The following is a 16,870-nucleotide window of genomic DNA, read 5'->3' on the forward strand; positions in this document are numbered from 1 at the left end:
TTCCTTTCTTTCTAATGGGTGACAGATTTGGAAGTGTTTTGGTTGTGATCTGAGTTGTAGCTCAGAATTACTCATAGGTGTGTCAAAAGCTCATCTAGCCCTTTCAATTGGGGAAAAAAAATCCTGCAGACTGGTGGAAAGTGCTCAGGACAGCCTTTGCTTATCAAATTGCGTGGTGATTACACAGAGGTCTCCAGTGTTGGTAGCCAGATGTTCCACCTCACTCTCTTAAAGCACAGGTATGTTCCTATTTGAAACGGGTAACTATTCTGTCCCTTAATGTTTTGGTTGCTCTTGGTGCATTGTGGAATTACAGTACAAACACATTTGGCTCATTGCTATCAAGTCTGAAATCCGCGCTTCAGCTGCAGCAGGAGCAGCGAGTYCGATGGGAGCGGGTCCAGCCTGCTGCAACAGAGCCAAGAGCTGCAAGTGCAGCGAGCAAACCTGCTGCTGGAGCAGCTGCTRTGGTGGTCGTGCTCGTCCCCTGTTATGCTGGTGATGGCCTCCCAGCAACATTTGGGCATCCTGGCTAGGAATTTGCCAGCGTGGGCAAAACTTATTTTTTGAATATATTTTTAYGCTATTGGTTTTAAACACCACCTGACTTCAGTGGTTTCATCTTATGTTCCACATGACTCCCGCAGGCAGGAACAAGATGCCAGGGAGCAGTAGCTGTCACCTCTGCTAGCAATCTTGTTTTTCCATGCAGGCATCCAATGTGGCGGGGGAATCCACCAGCGGCTGAGTCAGGGCCAGTGACCGGCACTGTGTCAGGTAGCCTCCCAGCTGGAGAGGGCTCGAATGTCCCCGCGTATGGCGACACAYGATGATTTTGCAGCAGGTAATGGTCCGCATCAGACTGGAGAGCCCTTCACCATTAGTGCTGTGGTCGGGGCTTATTGCAATCCCACTTCTGCAACCTTTTTGCCCAGAGGATATTAGCCCAGAGCGGCAGCACCTGGCGCTGGGACTGCTGCCCGGCTCGGGGAAGCAGAGAGCTTGCAGAGAGCTGTGCTCATGGTGCTCATCACCTGGCCTCGGAGACGACGGCTGCGCTGCCAGGTGGCTATGCTTTGCTCCAAGGGAGCGAGAGCCTGCGTCGTAGGGAAGATGTTGGCCTGGGTAAGGGATGGGAAAACATGCTGTATGTAATTTTGAACTTCCAGCGCTATCCAAAATCAGAGATTTTCTGAGACTGGCCAAATTTATGCTGCTTTAGGCATCTCTGCAGTAAAGGAAAAAAAAAAGGGGGGAATAAAATCTAGAAATAGTGATACAGAGCAAAGTAGAAAGTTTGGATAAACATTTTGCCTCCAACAGTAGGCTTACTCGATTACCTTGTCTAAATATTGGGGACATCTAATGCAGAGTTCTCTTCACACCTGGTGATTAATTGTTGTGTCTTAATAGCTTCTTGTGGAGAGAAATAAAAAAACAACCAACAAACTTGGGTGGGAACTACAGAAAAGATAGAACTTTTGAGCTAGTTTTGGGAAGCAGATAAATGTTAGACATGGTCAAACTCTAGAGACAATTRTGGGTTATCTACCATTAGAAAGGAGAAGAAAGAAATACTGGAAACTAGCAAAACTTATCTATTTTTGCAGAATATGCAGTTGTCAAAAGACTGAAACATAATCCCTCACTAGACAGCYTGGCCTGAAGGCACTGAGGCCTTCGTAGAGGCCAGGACTGTAGGTTTGTCCTGGTATGTTAGAGACTAACATGGCAAAGGGGTGTTTGTTCGTTTTTTTTGCTGTTTTTTTTTCTCTCCTTCTCAAATACTATAAATTCAGGTCTTTTGTATTGTCCTTATATTAAAGCTAAGTGCCGTGCCCCCGTTGCTGTCTACTGTGGGAGCATCCCCGAAGTCAAATCCAGACGCCGAGCGCTACGGGGAGGAAGCATCGATTCCAACTTGCAGCTTTGTGGTAGCAGATGGACCACAGCAGACGAAGGTGAGGGCRGAAAGGGGTTGAGTATGCAATGGTGGCCTTAGCTGAAAGGAAAGTCTGTTTGGAAGGAGAAGTGGTCMTTGGAGGTCAGTCCTCACGTACTGCCTCTATGTCAGAGTTGGCTGCTGATGGAGAGCCGCAGATGATCTTGCGCTCCTCCAGCAGCACACTTGGCATTATGTTTATCTACTCCAAGTTTCTCATGTTTTATCCTGTGGTTACGAGAGCACAGCAGTAGCCAAATGAYTACTCCTGCCAGCCTGTTACGATTTGAAATCCTTCCTGTATCTTGCTCCCTTGACTCCTGCTAAGGGCTGAGCTGATGTTTTCAGAGAGCTATTCACAGCCACCAGCATCGGTAAGGCTAATTCTCTGCCAGCTATAGTTCTTGTGGCCAGAAATCCATTCTGCTTTGCATAAATACCAATAGCGCTATTTGGATTTTACTGGCAGTGTTTACAGAAGCCAAGGCTGAAGATGGTGATCATTTCTCCCCTCTAACCAGAGGGGATCTTGACCTCCATCTCCTGGCTTGCTAGCTCACTAATGTTCATAAGAATTAAACTGATGCTAGTTTTATGAAAAAATAAAAACAAACCATTCTTCTCAGTGATAAAAAATTATTGCCTCAAACTCTTCAGATGGATTGATTGTAAAGAAGTGAAGTTGACTAACTCAGTTTATTCCTGTTACCTGGTCTGCAGCTTCTCTTCAGCCTGTATTAAATACCCAGGTGAAGCAGCAGCCATGTCTATGGGGTGGAGATTGGAGGCCTCCATATCCCAGGGCCATTTCTCCTCTGGAGGGCCAAGACAGCAAGAGTAGCCTGCAAAATCTTGACACCAGGGCCAGAGGTGACCTCTCGCAGCTTCCTAGCCCAGCCTTGAAACAGGAACCCAGAGAAAGGGAGGTGAGCAGCGCCGCCATGGAAACTGCTCAGATCAAGGACAAGCTGAAGAAGAGAAGGATGTCTGAGGGCCTGTTAGAGCTGCAGAGAGGTAACACTGAGCCTGCCCACTCTCCTGTGGGAAGCAGAGTCTTCTCCAGCCTAGAGAGCATCTTCCTGGTGAAGAGTGAACCACCTCTATGATTGCATTTTCTGAGCCACTGCTTTTGCTGTTTGTTTCTCCTCTGCATGTGCCCCCCTGTAATAACCTTCCCTGTTCTCAGCCCCCTGCACAACCCTACAGCTGGTCTGTGGGGCAGGGAGAGGAATGTGCGGGTGTATGTGCATGTGACTTAATTCCAGTAAGGGCAGATGTGTGGGGCTCCCCGATGTTTGACAGGAGCCCAGAGAGCCGCTGGTGGCTCTGTGGAAATGGGTCCTGTGAGTCCCTGGGCTGCTAATGCTGGCAATAGCGCAGCTATTTACGAATTTCCAATAAATCTGCCCTTGTAGAGTCCAGCTTCAGGTGTTTTGGATCTGAAACGTTGCCTCTCTCACACTTCGTGTCTCCACTTTGCAGGCCTCTTGGACAGCAGTGACCCTGTGGGGCTTGCCTTGAAGCCAGCTGTTTCCAGGTCAGCTTCCCAGAGGCTCCTGGTAATGTCCAAGCCCATGCCACCCATCCAGCATGGCCCTCTGTCCTCTGAGACTGGCGAGGTGAGCAACGGAGAGCCTAAGGACTGTGAGAACAGCACAGATGGCGGAGGCAACGACAAGAGCCACGAGGGGTTGATGTTAGAGGTAAAAGGGTGCAAAGTAATCAAACCTGGCCAAACCAAGCTTGGTGGCTCTTCTGCTAATTGTACATAGGCGGAGCTCCCAGATGGTCCTTCTTCATGTGCAAGTCCAGGGAAGCAACTGGCCCAAGGAAGAGCTCAGCCAGACGCTGAGCTCCAGGTTTATGGTGTGCATACTCTAGACTTCATGTCCCCAGTGTAGAGGAATAGGACAATTGCTCTTTAAACAGTTTCTGCGCTCTCTAGTGGCTCCTGCTGTGTTTTATGACGGAGAAAACATGAGCAACCAGTCAAAACATATCTAACCTGGCCAAGTATGTACCACTAGAATTAGTAAAATAAACCTATTTGTCAATTCTCTGTGCTGTGAACGTAGTTGTTGTTACAGGCACACCAGTGTCTCAGTGGTTTTTGCATCAACTCTGGTTTAGATGTAAAAAGGTGTTAGCTGGATGGGCTGCCCTGTGAACTCCACCAGCGATTTGGAGTACAGCTGAGTCCTTGTACACCATTACCTCTAATGCTGTTTCTATAGTGGCCCCCAAGCAGCTTTGTCTCCTTCCATGGGTCTGCACAGGAGTAAGCAACTGGAACAAGCAATTCTGGCCGTAGGGAATGGAGCCCAGCCCTWGCGCTCTTGTATGGCTTTGCAGGAGCGACAGGAGTTGCAGCTGTTTTGATTTTGCCGTGGTAGGCAGGAGGAGGGTGACAAGTAACAGCTTTTGTAAACAGAAGAACCAGTAACAAGTCAGTGCGCTTTATTTCAGCCTTGCAGATACAGGGCCAAATGTATCCCTGATATTATCTCTATTGGTTTTACTGTAGCTTAAACAGGTCCTGGTTTGTTTCTTTGGCCAGGAAGAAAACAAGAAGATACTAAGGAGAGGTATGTGCCTGCAGGCCCTGCTCCATCTGTCCCCGTTTGTAGCCATAGCCTTTCCAGACAAACTAATTCCAGCAGGCAGAGAGCTGCTACACAGCGTGGCAGAGGAGGGAGCTCTGCTGAACTTAAAAAATGACAGTGAGCCAGCAATAACAAACTGTGTGGGAGCTGGAGAGCACCTGGGATCCAGAAAACACGTGAACGTCTGGGCTAAGAGGCTGAAGGGGGACTGTAGGAAGGGCAACAACAGAACAAAATTATGGACTTGAGCAAAGCAAGTTTTGACAGGGCACAAAATGACTTTGTGGGGACTTAGCTAGAGTTGAGCAATGGCTGGTAGGTGCTTGAGGGACAATAAGGGGATGGTGATCTAAATCCCTGCTGGTACCAGTAGAAAGGCTAACAGAGGCAGCAGCATCCCCTTTGCTTCTGGCACATGCCGTTGCCACCAGATGTTCCCCTCTGGCTGTGGTGGTGCCAGCTGAGCCCCCAGCCCACGTGCTGCTGGACTGGCCTGCCCGAGCAGCAAGGGGGGATGGTGGCATGCAGCCCAACCGCTAGGTTTTCCTGTTTCCAGGCTCGCCTGCAGCCCTGGCGTTGCAGCGAGGAGGAGGAGACGAGGAAGCTGCGAGGRGTGGCTGTGGTCCCCCCCATCACCAAGGTGGTGAGCGCACCAGATAGAGACCCTGGCAGCGCTGCGGGGCCTCCCGTGGACTGTCCACAGCCACTTCCGCAAGAGCCGCTGCAGGAGAGGTAAGCCAGGGAGACCTTCTCCCCAGGACAATACTCAACTCGCTTGTCTCACAAGGTTGTTTTCCAGTCAGTTCTCCAATACATTTCTGCAAACTTGTGTGTGTTGGCCAGATTGTGTGTCTAAGGTGATCCAACTTGATGTCAAAACTAACATGATGAGCTTGAAGAGCAGAGAGTCAACACTCATAGGTCCTCATCTGGACTCTGATACTGGTTTGCTCTGTAATCTTTCTGTTGCTCCTTAGGCAACACCAAGATTGTATTATATTTACCTGAATGCGGCTTTTGATTTTGTGTGTGAACTTTGACTACAAATAGCTGCACCTACAAGAATCTTAGGGCTAATATAGCAATTGTAAATCTGTCTACCAAATTCAGGTGCTGTTTCTGTAAGTGTCAATCATAAAACTCTTCCGTGGCTGGGCCTTTGCTGAGGAATGAGAGCACAGATACACATCTATCTCTCAGAGACTCAGAGAGCCTTAATATTTACATAAGGTTTCAAGATCGTAGTGACAAGGAGCTGGAGAGCAGTTATATGACTGACACTCTTTGGGGATGGAAAGATATTCATTTGTACCTGCATGGGGAAATCTAGCTGTCAGCCTTATGCCAGCTATAATAGTAAATCATAAGTCATAGAAATATTGTTCCAGTTTAAAGGCATCAGCATGGCTTTTGAAGTGCCATAGGTAAGTATTTTCAAAATCTGAAAATACTTACCTGCCAGTTAGGCTGGACTTCTTTCCCACCATCCACATCAGAAAAATAAAAAAGCAGGAAGGTGTAATCTTAATCTCAGGAGAGAATGGTGGTATCGCCATTTGCAATAATATACTGTCATCAGTTTAAGTCATGATCAGGCAAAGTTAGACTTCTACAGTGGTGCGAGAGTGTGTTGAGGGCAGTGGCTCCAGGTAAAGCTTGCCATCCCTTGTTGATTCAGAAAGGCTGTATGTAAAGTGAGAGCCATGTAGCTCAGCAGCCAGGCAGCAGAATTGGGTATTTGAAGTCCAGATTGAAGAATTTGACACATGTTTCAGTTGGAGCCAGGTTAGCTCCTTGTGTGACTCTACAAACCAAAAATTTAACAGCTAGCAGTGGGCTTTTTGTTGATTTTATGAGTTACATTTGCTTCTTCATCAGGGTGACCTTGCTAAGGAAGCCCTCCTCCGTTAAAATTACACCACTTCTCTTCATATCTTCTCATGTTCTTTTCTCTTCTATTTTCTTAAGGCCAAGATCAGGCAGCAGAGCTGAGGAGAGGACCCTTAAGCCTCTGGGTAGGTACAGGGCATGTTTGTCCTAAAAATGAATAAAGACATCCTAGGTGGTGGACAGCACTGCTGAGGTCAGAAAATCTTCCTACTCCCTTTTGCAATTTGTTGAGGCACTTGGACAGCTACCCAGTCCTCGGGGAAATGTGCTTTGGTGTTTCAGGTGGAAATGAGTCCAGCATGCGAAGCCAAGAGGGTCGCCTCGAGCCCCAAAATGCACCATAGAAGCAGTTCTTCCTCCAAGTCTTTCAGTTTGTGCTTTTCACTGTGCTTGTATATCTTGTCTCTCTGCGATTACCTCCTAATGTCACAAAAATTGAAGATAAATGAGGCATTTCACGTGAAATAAGAAATGCTGCTGCTTGCTCCTCCTACACTTGAAGGAAACCTTCACTCAGGGCAGTCTGATCCTGAACCAAACCCTTCTGACACTTGGAGTACATTCATGAATGTTGCTTATTTTTACACTGGGAGAAATGGTGAAACCTTATGTGATAGGAAGTACATATGACATTTCCATTTACAAATAAAGAAATTTAAATAAGTATCTCATTTCTGGAGCAGTCATCTGAATGGAGCTTTCCATCCTCTTAAAATACAGGTCTAAATTAAATGATGAGTAATAAACTGAGGCTTCCTTTTTATATTGCAGTTACCTTAGATCACATATGCTAAGTTTATTATTATAAATATCTTCTCCCTAATCTGTCTGCAAATGTCAGCCTTGCAAATTCAGGCAGGGCTGTGAGATGCCTGGTGGCTTTTTTTTCTTGCATCATCACTAGGAATAGAAGTTGTACTAGACAAAACAGAGCATCAGTCTGTATTGCCTAATACTGTCAAGCTGAAAACTTCGATGACACCTTTGCTGTCCCTTTGACATCTCTGGGACAGGTGAGAATTTAACAAATAATTCTGCTGATGCAGAAAAAAGGATAAGACCCACYGGTGTCTCAGCTCAGTGCTAGCTCTGCCAAATAATGAGCATATACTTCCAGTGATGGTTACTTTATTGCTGATACRCAGCTAAGATGCTGAATATAACTAGGGAACTAGGGAGAAGAATTGCTGAGTAAGTAAGGTGGCATTTTTACTGGATATTTTCCAAACTAGCAACTAACTACGCAGTTAAACTATCTTTTTTTTTCTCTCTCTCTCATCAACCTGACCATTAAGTAGGAAAAAAAAAATCCTAATTTAAAAAAGTTATTCCTTTTTTTTTTTTTTTTCACTGCTTGGCTATCTCATGATTTTATCATCTGTGAAACCATGCATGAAATGATTATTTCTCTAAGTTTTGATTGCTCTGTTGAAGAGTAATTCAGAATGAGCTGCACTGTGCTATTCTCATTAAGAAAATCAGCCGTTAGTGAGAGTGCCCAGAAAGTGGGCTGATCTGCTACAATTTGTAATGAATCTGTTCAAGGAGAATGAAATCCAGCTTTGAGAACAAAATTCTGCTTTTGATAAAGTTCTAGCAACCCCAAGCTTCAAATGTCCCTTTARTAGTGCAGCAGAGAAGAGGACACACTTATTCCTACCTCAACAAAGGCTTGTAGCTATCAAAAAACAGGAGATACCCTAGAAAGTAGGAAAAAGAGGATGTTTACTAAAATTAGAATAGATGGGAACAATTTTTTGACAAGGGGATTCCTTATCCCACCGCTATTCTTTAGCAGACATAGCAACTCATGGGGAGTTGACGATCAAGGCCTTTATCGTTCAGTAGACTTGGATTTGATGGCCGAAAGAGCGATGCCCTTTCTGTGGCTGGTGTCATATGGTAGGATCTCACCCGTCTGGAGRTGCTATACATTACTCTCCATTCTCATAGGAAATATATGTTCTTACCTCCCCAGAGCTCAGGACGCTGGAACCTGTCCTACCTGTTCCCCACCATCGYATCGCTGGGGGTGTGAAGTCTGCTGACCACTTGTCTGAATCTCTATTGCCATGCACCAGCCTCCCCGTCAGCAGGGTCGTGGGGACGGACCATCTAGCGAGCCCTCGCCTCCTGAGGGATGACGACTGGAAGGAGAGCAATGGACGGGTGAGGGTTAAGAACTGTGGGAGAGGGCACTTGCTCTTCAGTCGTTGTTCAGGATTTAGCATAAAATGTCAATGAAATTATCATTTTCCTCTTGTGGGGGACACTTTTATAGTTAAAGAGTAATTGCCTGTGTGTTTTCACTGTGCAGAAACCGTTGGTTTGGAGATGGCACTAAGAGTAAGCAAGAAGCACTCTGTGCAGAGGCGAATTTATAACAGATTCAAATGGCAAAGCAAGCTGTGCATCAGTGAGCACTTGCAAAGTGCRTGCTTGGGAGGCAGAAGCAAAGATTATAACGTAGAGCATAAGCAAGGCTGCCAAATAATGCAGGAGAGCTTGCTTTTCCTTGCTTACTTTTCTTGATGTATCTTACAACCCTGTAACGCTCTTTTTCTATTCATTTGAACCAATGTTTCTCAAACTTGCTGTTCATGTGACCCCTCTTCTGGACTCATGCATCTTCTCTGAGAGTAGCTGAGTCCTTCAGCAACAGSGAAGTGAGAAGCAGCTGCAGTTACTGACTGTAAGCGTTTACCATAGCTAGGAAACAGCAGATTACCTTTCATTGCTGGTTGTCTACACTGGCAGACGGTTTTTACTCTCCTGCCCTGACCTATTGACAGGTCCCTGGTAGTGGGAACTCTTGATACCTCYTGGAGCACTCCCACGGGCCGCTTGATGTGAGCAGGGCTTCATGATGTGGCTTGAGAAAGAGTATCTTGTAGCAGTGGTCGGGTATAGAAATGATGTGGTACACACCATTGGGTGTAGCTGTATGCGGARGAGAGAAAAAGGAGGAATTGCTTCTGAAGCCATTGGAGCATATATGGAAATRCATTAAAGGCCATGATACTCTGTCACTGTATTCCTGCCTAGGTGTCATGTATAGTCATTTTATACTCCATGCTGTGTTTCTTTTGTGACTAGATCCATGTTACCATATCCAAGTCAGCTCAGGAGAAAATGCGCCAGAAGCAAATGAGAGAGATGGAGCTTTTGCGTAGAGAGARGGAGAGAGAGAGAGAAAAGGAGAAGCCCTTGCAGCTCCATATGCAGAGTGCTGACCCTGCAGGTGCTGATGAAGAAGGTAAGCAGTTGTCATAGTTATGGGTCTTTTGTTCACTTGTTTACCCCTTGCATAGTGTGCAAATGTCTATGAAACTGAACTCGAAGGCTGTTACACTTGCATTGCACAGACCTGAATGGAAGCTAGAACAAATAAAAATTCAGAGGCATGAAGYGTCTTGATCATGGCCCACAGTGAGTCAGCGGCAGAATATAGATGCTCTTTTGCCCCTTTTTCCTACCAAGTCTTTTGGACTGGGTAAATCTGCCTTGGCAACTACATCTGGGCTTCAAACTCTGTATTTGGGTGCAGCCTACACTGTGCTTCACTAGAGGTGAAAGGATGAGTCCAAAGGAATGCTTTTTAACCAGGTTGCAACCTGAAAGAACTGAATTAAAATATTTCTGATTGAAACACWAAAGATGATCTTGCTCATGCGCTGCAACAATTTACGCTGCCCCCACCCACCGCCTCGCCGAGGAGCTCGCACTGGAGAGCCGCACCGGAGCCCTTACCGAGCGCTGGCGCTTGCCCACGCGAGCGCACGGCTTCCTGACCGAGCTGCGGCTGGCAGGCGCTGACCGTACTGCGGCACGCGCTTTCGCGAGCACGGCAGCAAAGGAGCTGCAAGTCAGYGCTCAGCCCGAGGGTGCGGGACAAGGTTATCTGTTCTTTTTCTTGCTGCTGTTTTGCGAGGTGCTAGTGAGGAGTGCAGAGCTGTGAGCCTCAGAAAGGCAGTTTTCCTCCCTGGCCTCTGAAACAGGAAAGCAAAGGAAGTGCGGTGCTGGGTCTCCCCCGTCCCTTAGGGGAAGGACTCCACAATCGCTGCCCCAGGTTAGCTGTTTGGGCCAATGCAATGAGGGATTTTGCTCCAGCTCCAGCGAGATCCCTCCAACCATTTCCAAGCCCTTAGCTGACCTGTCCAGCGCTCTGGACTCAGGGGTCCTTTCCAATCTCCGCAGGCTTTGGCCCACTGCACGTCAACGGRACGGTGTCCGTTTCGTCCAGCACGAGCAATGCGGGCAGAGCTGGTGTTGGCACCTCACTGAAGAAGCGGGTCAACAGGCCATCCCTGCCCAGCATCCCCACCATCAGCCGGGACGGCGGCTTCCCGCGCCATGCCTCAGGTGAGCAGCGCGGCGGCCCTCCTCTCCCGCCGGCAGCGCTGCCGCTGCGCCAAGGTCAGTGGCTTGGTGTGACARCGCACCCAGAGGTGTTTGAAGGCTTCCAGGCTGCTGTGTCACGTCTCATGCAACGTAAACTAGCTGCAGTTCGTCCCTCTGCTGTCACCTAGCCTAAATTCAGCAGCCTAAATTGGTAGGCRCCCTATAGGCGAGGCTGCCTCCCACGCTGCCGGCCATCTGCAAGAAACAGGCAGCAGACGGAGCGCACGTAGTGGCTCTGGTCTCTCTCTCGTGGGTAGGAAGCAGTCATCTAGCCTGCRCTTGTGCTACAATCCTGAAGATCGTGAGTTAAGAAAAATGGAGCTAGGAATGACGCTTTGAATGGTATCTTCTAGTGACACTGCTCTGTCCTGGGCTGTTTTTCRAAAGCGACTAGAACTAGCCTGATGTGGCTCTCCACTCCTTTTAACTATTTATATGTATACATATGTATTACCAGTGAGATCACAATTAGGCCCAATTTACACATTTTTGAAAAATGCACTGCTGATTTTACGTATATCCTCCATATCTTGTAGAACACACAAAATCTCTAGCTAGTATAAAAGCTCTACAGAGTCCGTACCAGTTCATCTAGATTCTGTGCAATATTTAGACTCAATACTTTGAGACAACTCAGGTGTTTTTGTCTGTAGTTTAGAAAATGAGTTTTTAAGCGCAAGATGTGACAATTTTTGACCTATGGTGCATCTGATGAAAAATAGGTCTCATAACAAGCACATTCGTTTTCTGAATTTTCTTATACTTTGTATGTTTGTCATCAAGCAAGTGCATTTGCCAGCAATTTCCATCTACATTTACATATTTTCATCCTCAATTCACATCTGGAAGGCTTTTTTGTCACAACTATCTAGACTAGAAATTGCGTTTTTCCACAGGAGAAAGCTTAGGCACCGCACAGTTTGTAAACAAATACATTTGATGACAAATAAATTTCATTTCAGCATCTTTGAAACAGAGCTGGTGGGTAACTCTGAAAYAGTAAATATTCATAACGCTTGGAAAACTGAAATCCATAAACTACTACTATCCCTATAGTATGTTAAAATGAATGCGTGCTCAGCTGTCTGCTATCTAGAATACTTGAAATAAATTGAAACTGAGGCATGGCCAGCTCGGGGTGCCCGGGAGGCTGCGGGGTGCTGGGCAGGCACCGGTGCCCGGCCGATCACCCCTCTTCCTGCAGCGAACTCGCTGCCAGCCATCGCCCTGGGCTGCCCGGAGTGGGGAGAGGAGCCCGAAGACGGGGATGCAGCGAGACCCTTCTTGGAGCCGGAGCAGGGGCTGGGCGACGCGCTCGCCTGGCTCGGCAGCAGCGACTGGTAAGGGGAAGCTCCCCGCGCGCTCCCTTTCCCCCTCGCCTTCGGCACGTGGGTCCGGCGAAGCGGCATCGTGCTGCTAGCCCGGGCTGGCCGAAATGGGACTCGTGAGGCGATTGGGGTGCGTGGACGCCAGGGTGGCTTTCTACGCGTGCCGGGTTGCCCCATGGCTAGCGGTGCTCCTTGCTGGTTTTACCTTCTGCTCCGGGTAGCTACGGATGAAAACATGAGGGAAGGGAGAAAATCATGCAACAAGATTTGCCCATTGAAACCAGAAACACGAGGCAGGATAGAAACAATCTCCAGTTTTAGAGATTTTTGGGGCCTCAGGATACTGGCGTGGGTGGGATTGAGTAAGAAGTTACATCGAGTCTTGCTGCTGGCAGCAGCAGCAGGAGAAGGAGCCCTCCTGCCCCAGCCCGCAGGGACCTCCTGCGCACGCAGTTGCAGCAGTGCGCACGGGGAGCTGCTATTTCTGCAATACAGACTGAGACATGGTGCAGAATTGCTCCACTAGTCCGTCCTCCTGACGGGCTCGTGGCAGAAGAAAATTCAAAGTAAAAAATCTTTTAGGAGCCTCGCACTTCTAGAATTAAACTTTTTTCCTCCTTGTTGTTTAATATGGGCTAAACAAAGGCACATTTTTAACCACAGTGTGTGCTGAAATTAGATGCTGGCAGGAGGAAGCAATGAATTTCAGGTGCTGTTGGCCTTGTTTCTGATTTCTGGGTCAGCATGTGCTTGCTGAGGCTCTGTTCATGCCAGAGCAACCGTGCAAAACCATCTGYGATGCAGCTCCTTGCGCAACTGCTTTACTTTGCCCCTCTCCCCTTCCCACGTCCCCTGCAGCGCAGTGCCCGTGCAGGCATGGATGCACTTGGTTGCACCCAGGAGGCCCCAGCCCAGCCCTGCAGCCCTCTGGGGCTCCCAGCAGGGAAGCTGCCATGGGGAAAGAGTGGATCAATCTTGTACCTTCATCCAGCTCAGATTCTTCACAAAGAAACTGCTGGAAGTGTGGGATCTTTTAGGACATACTGCTTTTTCTGTTGTTCTGTGTAGTTTTTTTTTTCTTTTTTTCTTCTTTTGACTGAATTGCAGCATGCAAATATCCAGACTGACCCATATTGGAAGATGGCATACAGGCAAGGTGCAAAAAACAGGGAAATATGAYGCAGCCGCTGAGCTTCTGGGAAATAGTAGCACAGGGACTGTGTGTACCAGGGCTTTCAGCAAGGCTAGGTTGTTTAATGGCCACAAATTAACCCATCCGCTCTGAAACCATCTAATTACCTTCYGGATTTATGTATGCTTTTGACCGTCGCAGCATCCTGTGGCAACGAGTTCCACAATTTAATTAAGTACTGCGTGAGAAGTGCCTCCCTTGTTTGAACCGACACCCTGGTCATTTCAAAAGGTGCTGCCTCGTTCTTGGGTGGTGAGAAAAATCAATCTTTTTGGTAATTACCTTTCAGGCAGCTGAAAGGGAAAGGGCTCTTCAGCATTAGACGCCTGGCTATCTGCCACTCAGAAATCCTTCTTTGCAGACTTCATGACGTTTCTCTGGCAGTTACCAAAGAGGTAGGAATGTTGCATTTAACTGTGTCCYGGGTACCTTGTACACAGGGTGTAGATAGAGTAGATACGTGCTTGTGCATTTACACACGTGCTCCATGTCTGCTTCCGTTGCTATTTTCAGATCTCATTTCTCTAGTAGCTAAGTCACCTACCTCTATGATCTGTCTATATGTTACTATATTTGCAAATGCATCTGTCTCTGTCTCCTCTTTGAGCTACGTGTCATTATAATGCGGTATTCAAATGCAGAAACTGAGGAACCTGTCGGGTAATTTGCAACAGTCCAAGTCTCTGCCCACGCTGCAATTAAACCCTGAAGCTTCTGCCTTCCAGCACTCACTAGCACTTCCTCAGTGTCCCTGGAGACCGACTGCAGGTGTTTATCTTCCAGGGTTTCCTGATTTCTCTTCTCCTTCCTCTCTGCACTTTCTGTAGATTTTTCATTTCTGTTGATGTGCTGTCTCCTTGCACTGGTGGGATTTTGCAGTACAGCTGCTGGACGCTTGGAGCCTCCCAGCTTACTTTCTCATTACTCAGTTAACAGAGAGGGCTCAACCTAAGACCCTCAGATGCAGCTGTATTTCCAAACTGACACTTTTTTGTGGCCTGAACCAGCTGCCTTGTACTCTTACTACATGTGTTGGACAAATATTTTAAATCTTCCTTTGCTTGCAGGAAACAGTAAGACTTAGCTCATTTTCCATGGAGGTAGATCTATGTCTTCTATCCAATGGCTAAAGATGTCAGATACTTGAATGCTTCTGGTGTTGTTGGGCTCTTCAAGCCTTTCTGTTTAGATATTCCTGCTTAGAGATCAGAGATAAGAGAAGCCATTCCAGTTTAGCTAATCTGATTCTTGTATTATTTTTATATTTCTGAAGAAATTTCTTCCTCTTTGTTCTAAGCTGTCCTGTGCAGAAGCATAGTTCAGCTTTCATTTCACTTTAGTCTCAGATTTTGTCTTCACAAACACTTCTGGCCTTTAGTGTTCTCTTTTTATTAAAAAGCATAGGTAAGGCAGAAGGAAGCACAAAACTGTCTCTCATTATATCTTTCAAATGAAATGCTTGACTCTCAGATGCTCATTTCTTCCACTCTTCAGAATAGTCCTCTGAAAGCAGGGATCACTCCAGAGTAGCACTGAATTCTGTAAAACCCCACTGATTGCAGYAGAAATTATGTACAATCCTCCAGGATCAGGATTTTGCAGATCCTTAAGTCCAACAGCTCAGGTTCTCCTAGGTGGATGGAACAGCGGGATTCAAGTGCTGCTGTGAATTAGTTTGAGAGCAGATTTGAACCCATGTTTCCCATTTCCTGGATGAGTGCTCGGACTGCTGGTGTTGCATTTTTGGACAAGGGAAAAGCGCTACCCTTCCCCTGCCTTGTCTTTATGAATTGTGCCTTTGCAGTTTGTAATTAGCCATTGTTTGATTCTCCCCTGCCCCGCAATAAAATGGCATAAAATCAAAACGGTGTACCTTGTGGACTAAGTAAAACACTTTATGTGAATGTTTCCCAGGCCTGCTATCATATTAAAATTGGATTGTAAGTGGTCCTGAAACCAGAGAAGAAGTTGGTATCAGAGTAAGGGTGTTTCTGTGCTTGTGGTCTTACTGCGGTCTTACGTTCAACCTGGACCCAGCAAAAAGTCCTGTGGTCTCCTGAGTCTTCTCTCCAGGAGAACTGATACTCTTTACAAGATAATTCTTATGTTTTTCTATCATGACTTCTGCAGGTGAACAACCTCCGCTCGAAGGTGTCTCGATTTGCAATTGGCACTCTTGGAGAGCTCTTTAGGACCATGAAGAAGCACATGGACCAGGAGGTGGAGGAGACTGCTCGGGCCTTGCTCCAGAAGGCAGGGGACTCCAGTGAATTCATTCAGAAAGCAGCTGATCGATCCCTCGGGATCATGGTGGGGAGCGTGACTCCCACACGGGCAATGGCTGCTCTCATGGCTGGTGGGGTCAAGTACGTGGTTCTTTCTTAGGGATGTCCTTCAGCTTAAATTGTGTGAGAAGGGRGAAAGGAAGGGGAGAAGAGGGACAAGCAGGAGAATGGCTGGAGGGAAGAGTCCTTTCCCCTAGATTCTCTTTGACTTTGTTGATGAAAATCTCTGATCATCCCTGTTCCCTTTCTGATATCATCTAATTGCACCCTGCTACAGCCCGCTTGTTCTCACAGTCAGACACTGCTGCCTAGGTGTGGTGAGCGATGGGGAAGTGAAAATCCCTGCGGAGCATGGTAATACAGCCCCGTGGCTTTGCGGGAGCAGGGGCGATGGCAATTCCAGCAGAGAACACCCCTGTTTGATATTGCACAACACCAACTATGAGAGGCCCCAGGAAAAACCATGCATCATCCTTATGCCCTTAACTTGAGAAACAGGAAAGCTAATTGCTGAGACATGGAGTGTCAAGGGGAGAAGCTGCTGGGTGCGGTGGGTGGCTGCTCAGCAGGYGCAGCTCCTGCAGGGAGGAGTCTGTCTGACACCATGTCCTTAGGGCATCACTTTCTATTTAAACTGACACCAAATCTTAAGCTTTGAGATGGCGAGTCATGTTACAGGCACCTTCACAGACAGACTCCCACAGGTTTACCTGAAGCAGCTGCTGTCTTGAAATAATAGTGCCATGGCTGATGGTTTCAGATAGGTGCTGTTCTTTTCTGGAGAGGACGGTCTAGCTGAAATAACTGCTGCCCTTTTCTCAGCTTTTGAAAAGGGTAAAACATTCAAATGCGTACCTGCTGCCAAGCCACAAAGAACGACCTCTCTGCGTTGTTGGACATTTTATAGTTTCATCCTCCATACTTTTTATTTTACCCCCATCTAGCTTCTCAAGGGCCTGCAGATTTGGGGATAAATTGATGAAATAAGTCCCAATCCTACTGCAGCAGTATGTGTGTGTGGTGGAAGCCCTCTGATGCGAGCGGGCACAAATTGTCTTTCATTTCCCTCTTCCTCAGACTCAGAAACTTCAGGAAAGAGAGAGAGTTGTCCAATAGTCCAGGGTGCTTGAATCCCTCTCTCACCCTTGCAGGTGGCCCATCTGTAAGACGCCAGCCCTGTGCTTGTCAAGGGATAGTAGTGTCTGCCGCTGGCTCGAGCTGCAGCGAGG

At 47.3% G+C, this 16,870-nt stretch overlaps 1 protein-coding gene across 1 annotated transcript in view; it reads left to right on the plus strand.

Annotated features, from left to right (window-relative positions):
• The first annotated feature begins 816 nt into the window (after positions 1-816).
• Positions 817-16,870, plus strand: part of TOGARAM2 (TOG array regulator of axonemal microtubules 2) — a 31,256-nt gene continuing 15,202 nt past the window's right edge. Inside the window, exons 1-12 of the mRNA XM_085307856.1 lie at positions 817-844; positions 1,827-1,961; positions 2,663-2,956; positions 3,425-3,645; positions 5,102-5,277; positions 6,514-6,560; positions 8,414-8,604; positions 9,532-9,691; positions 10,633-10,797; positions 12,041-12,176; positions 13,646-13,751; positions 15,487-15,722. Of these exons, the coding sequence (XP_085163982.1) occupies positions 817-844; positions 1,827-1,961; positions 2,663-2,956; positions 3,425-3,645; positions 5,102-5,277; positions 6,514-6,560; positions 8,414-8,604; positions 9,532-9,691; positions 10,633-10,797; positions 12,041-12,176; positions 13,646-13,751; positions 15,487-15,722 (1,895 nt within the window). The remainder of the gene's footprint in view (positions 845-1,826; positions 1,962-2,662; positions 2,957-3,424; positions 3,646-5,101; positions 5,278-6,513; positions 6,561-8,413; positions 8,605-9,531; positions 9,692-10,632; positions 10,798-12,040; positions 12,177-13,645; positions 13,752-15,486; positions 15,723-16,870) is intronic.

Source organism: Rhea americana, unplaced genomic scaffold (genome assembly GCF_003343005.1).
Source record: "Rhea americana isolate MKP2758 unplaced genomic scaffold, rheAme1 scaffold_265, whole genome shotgun sequence".
NCBI classification, from domain to species: Eukaryota; Metazoa; Chordata; class Aves; order Rheiformes; family Rheidae; genus Rhea; species Rhea americana.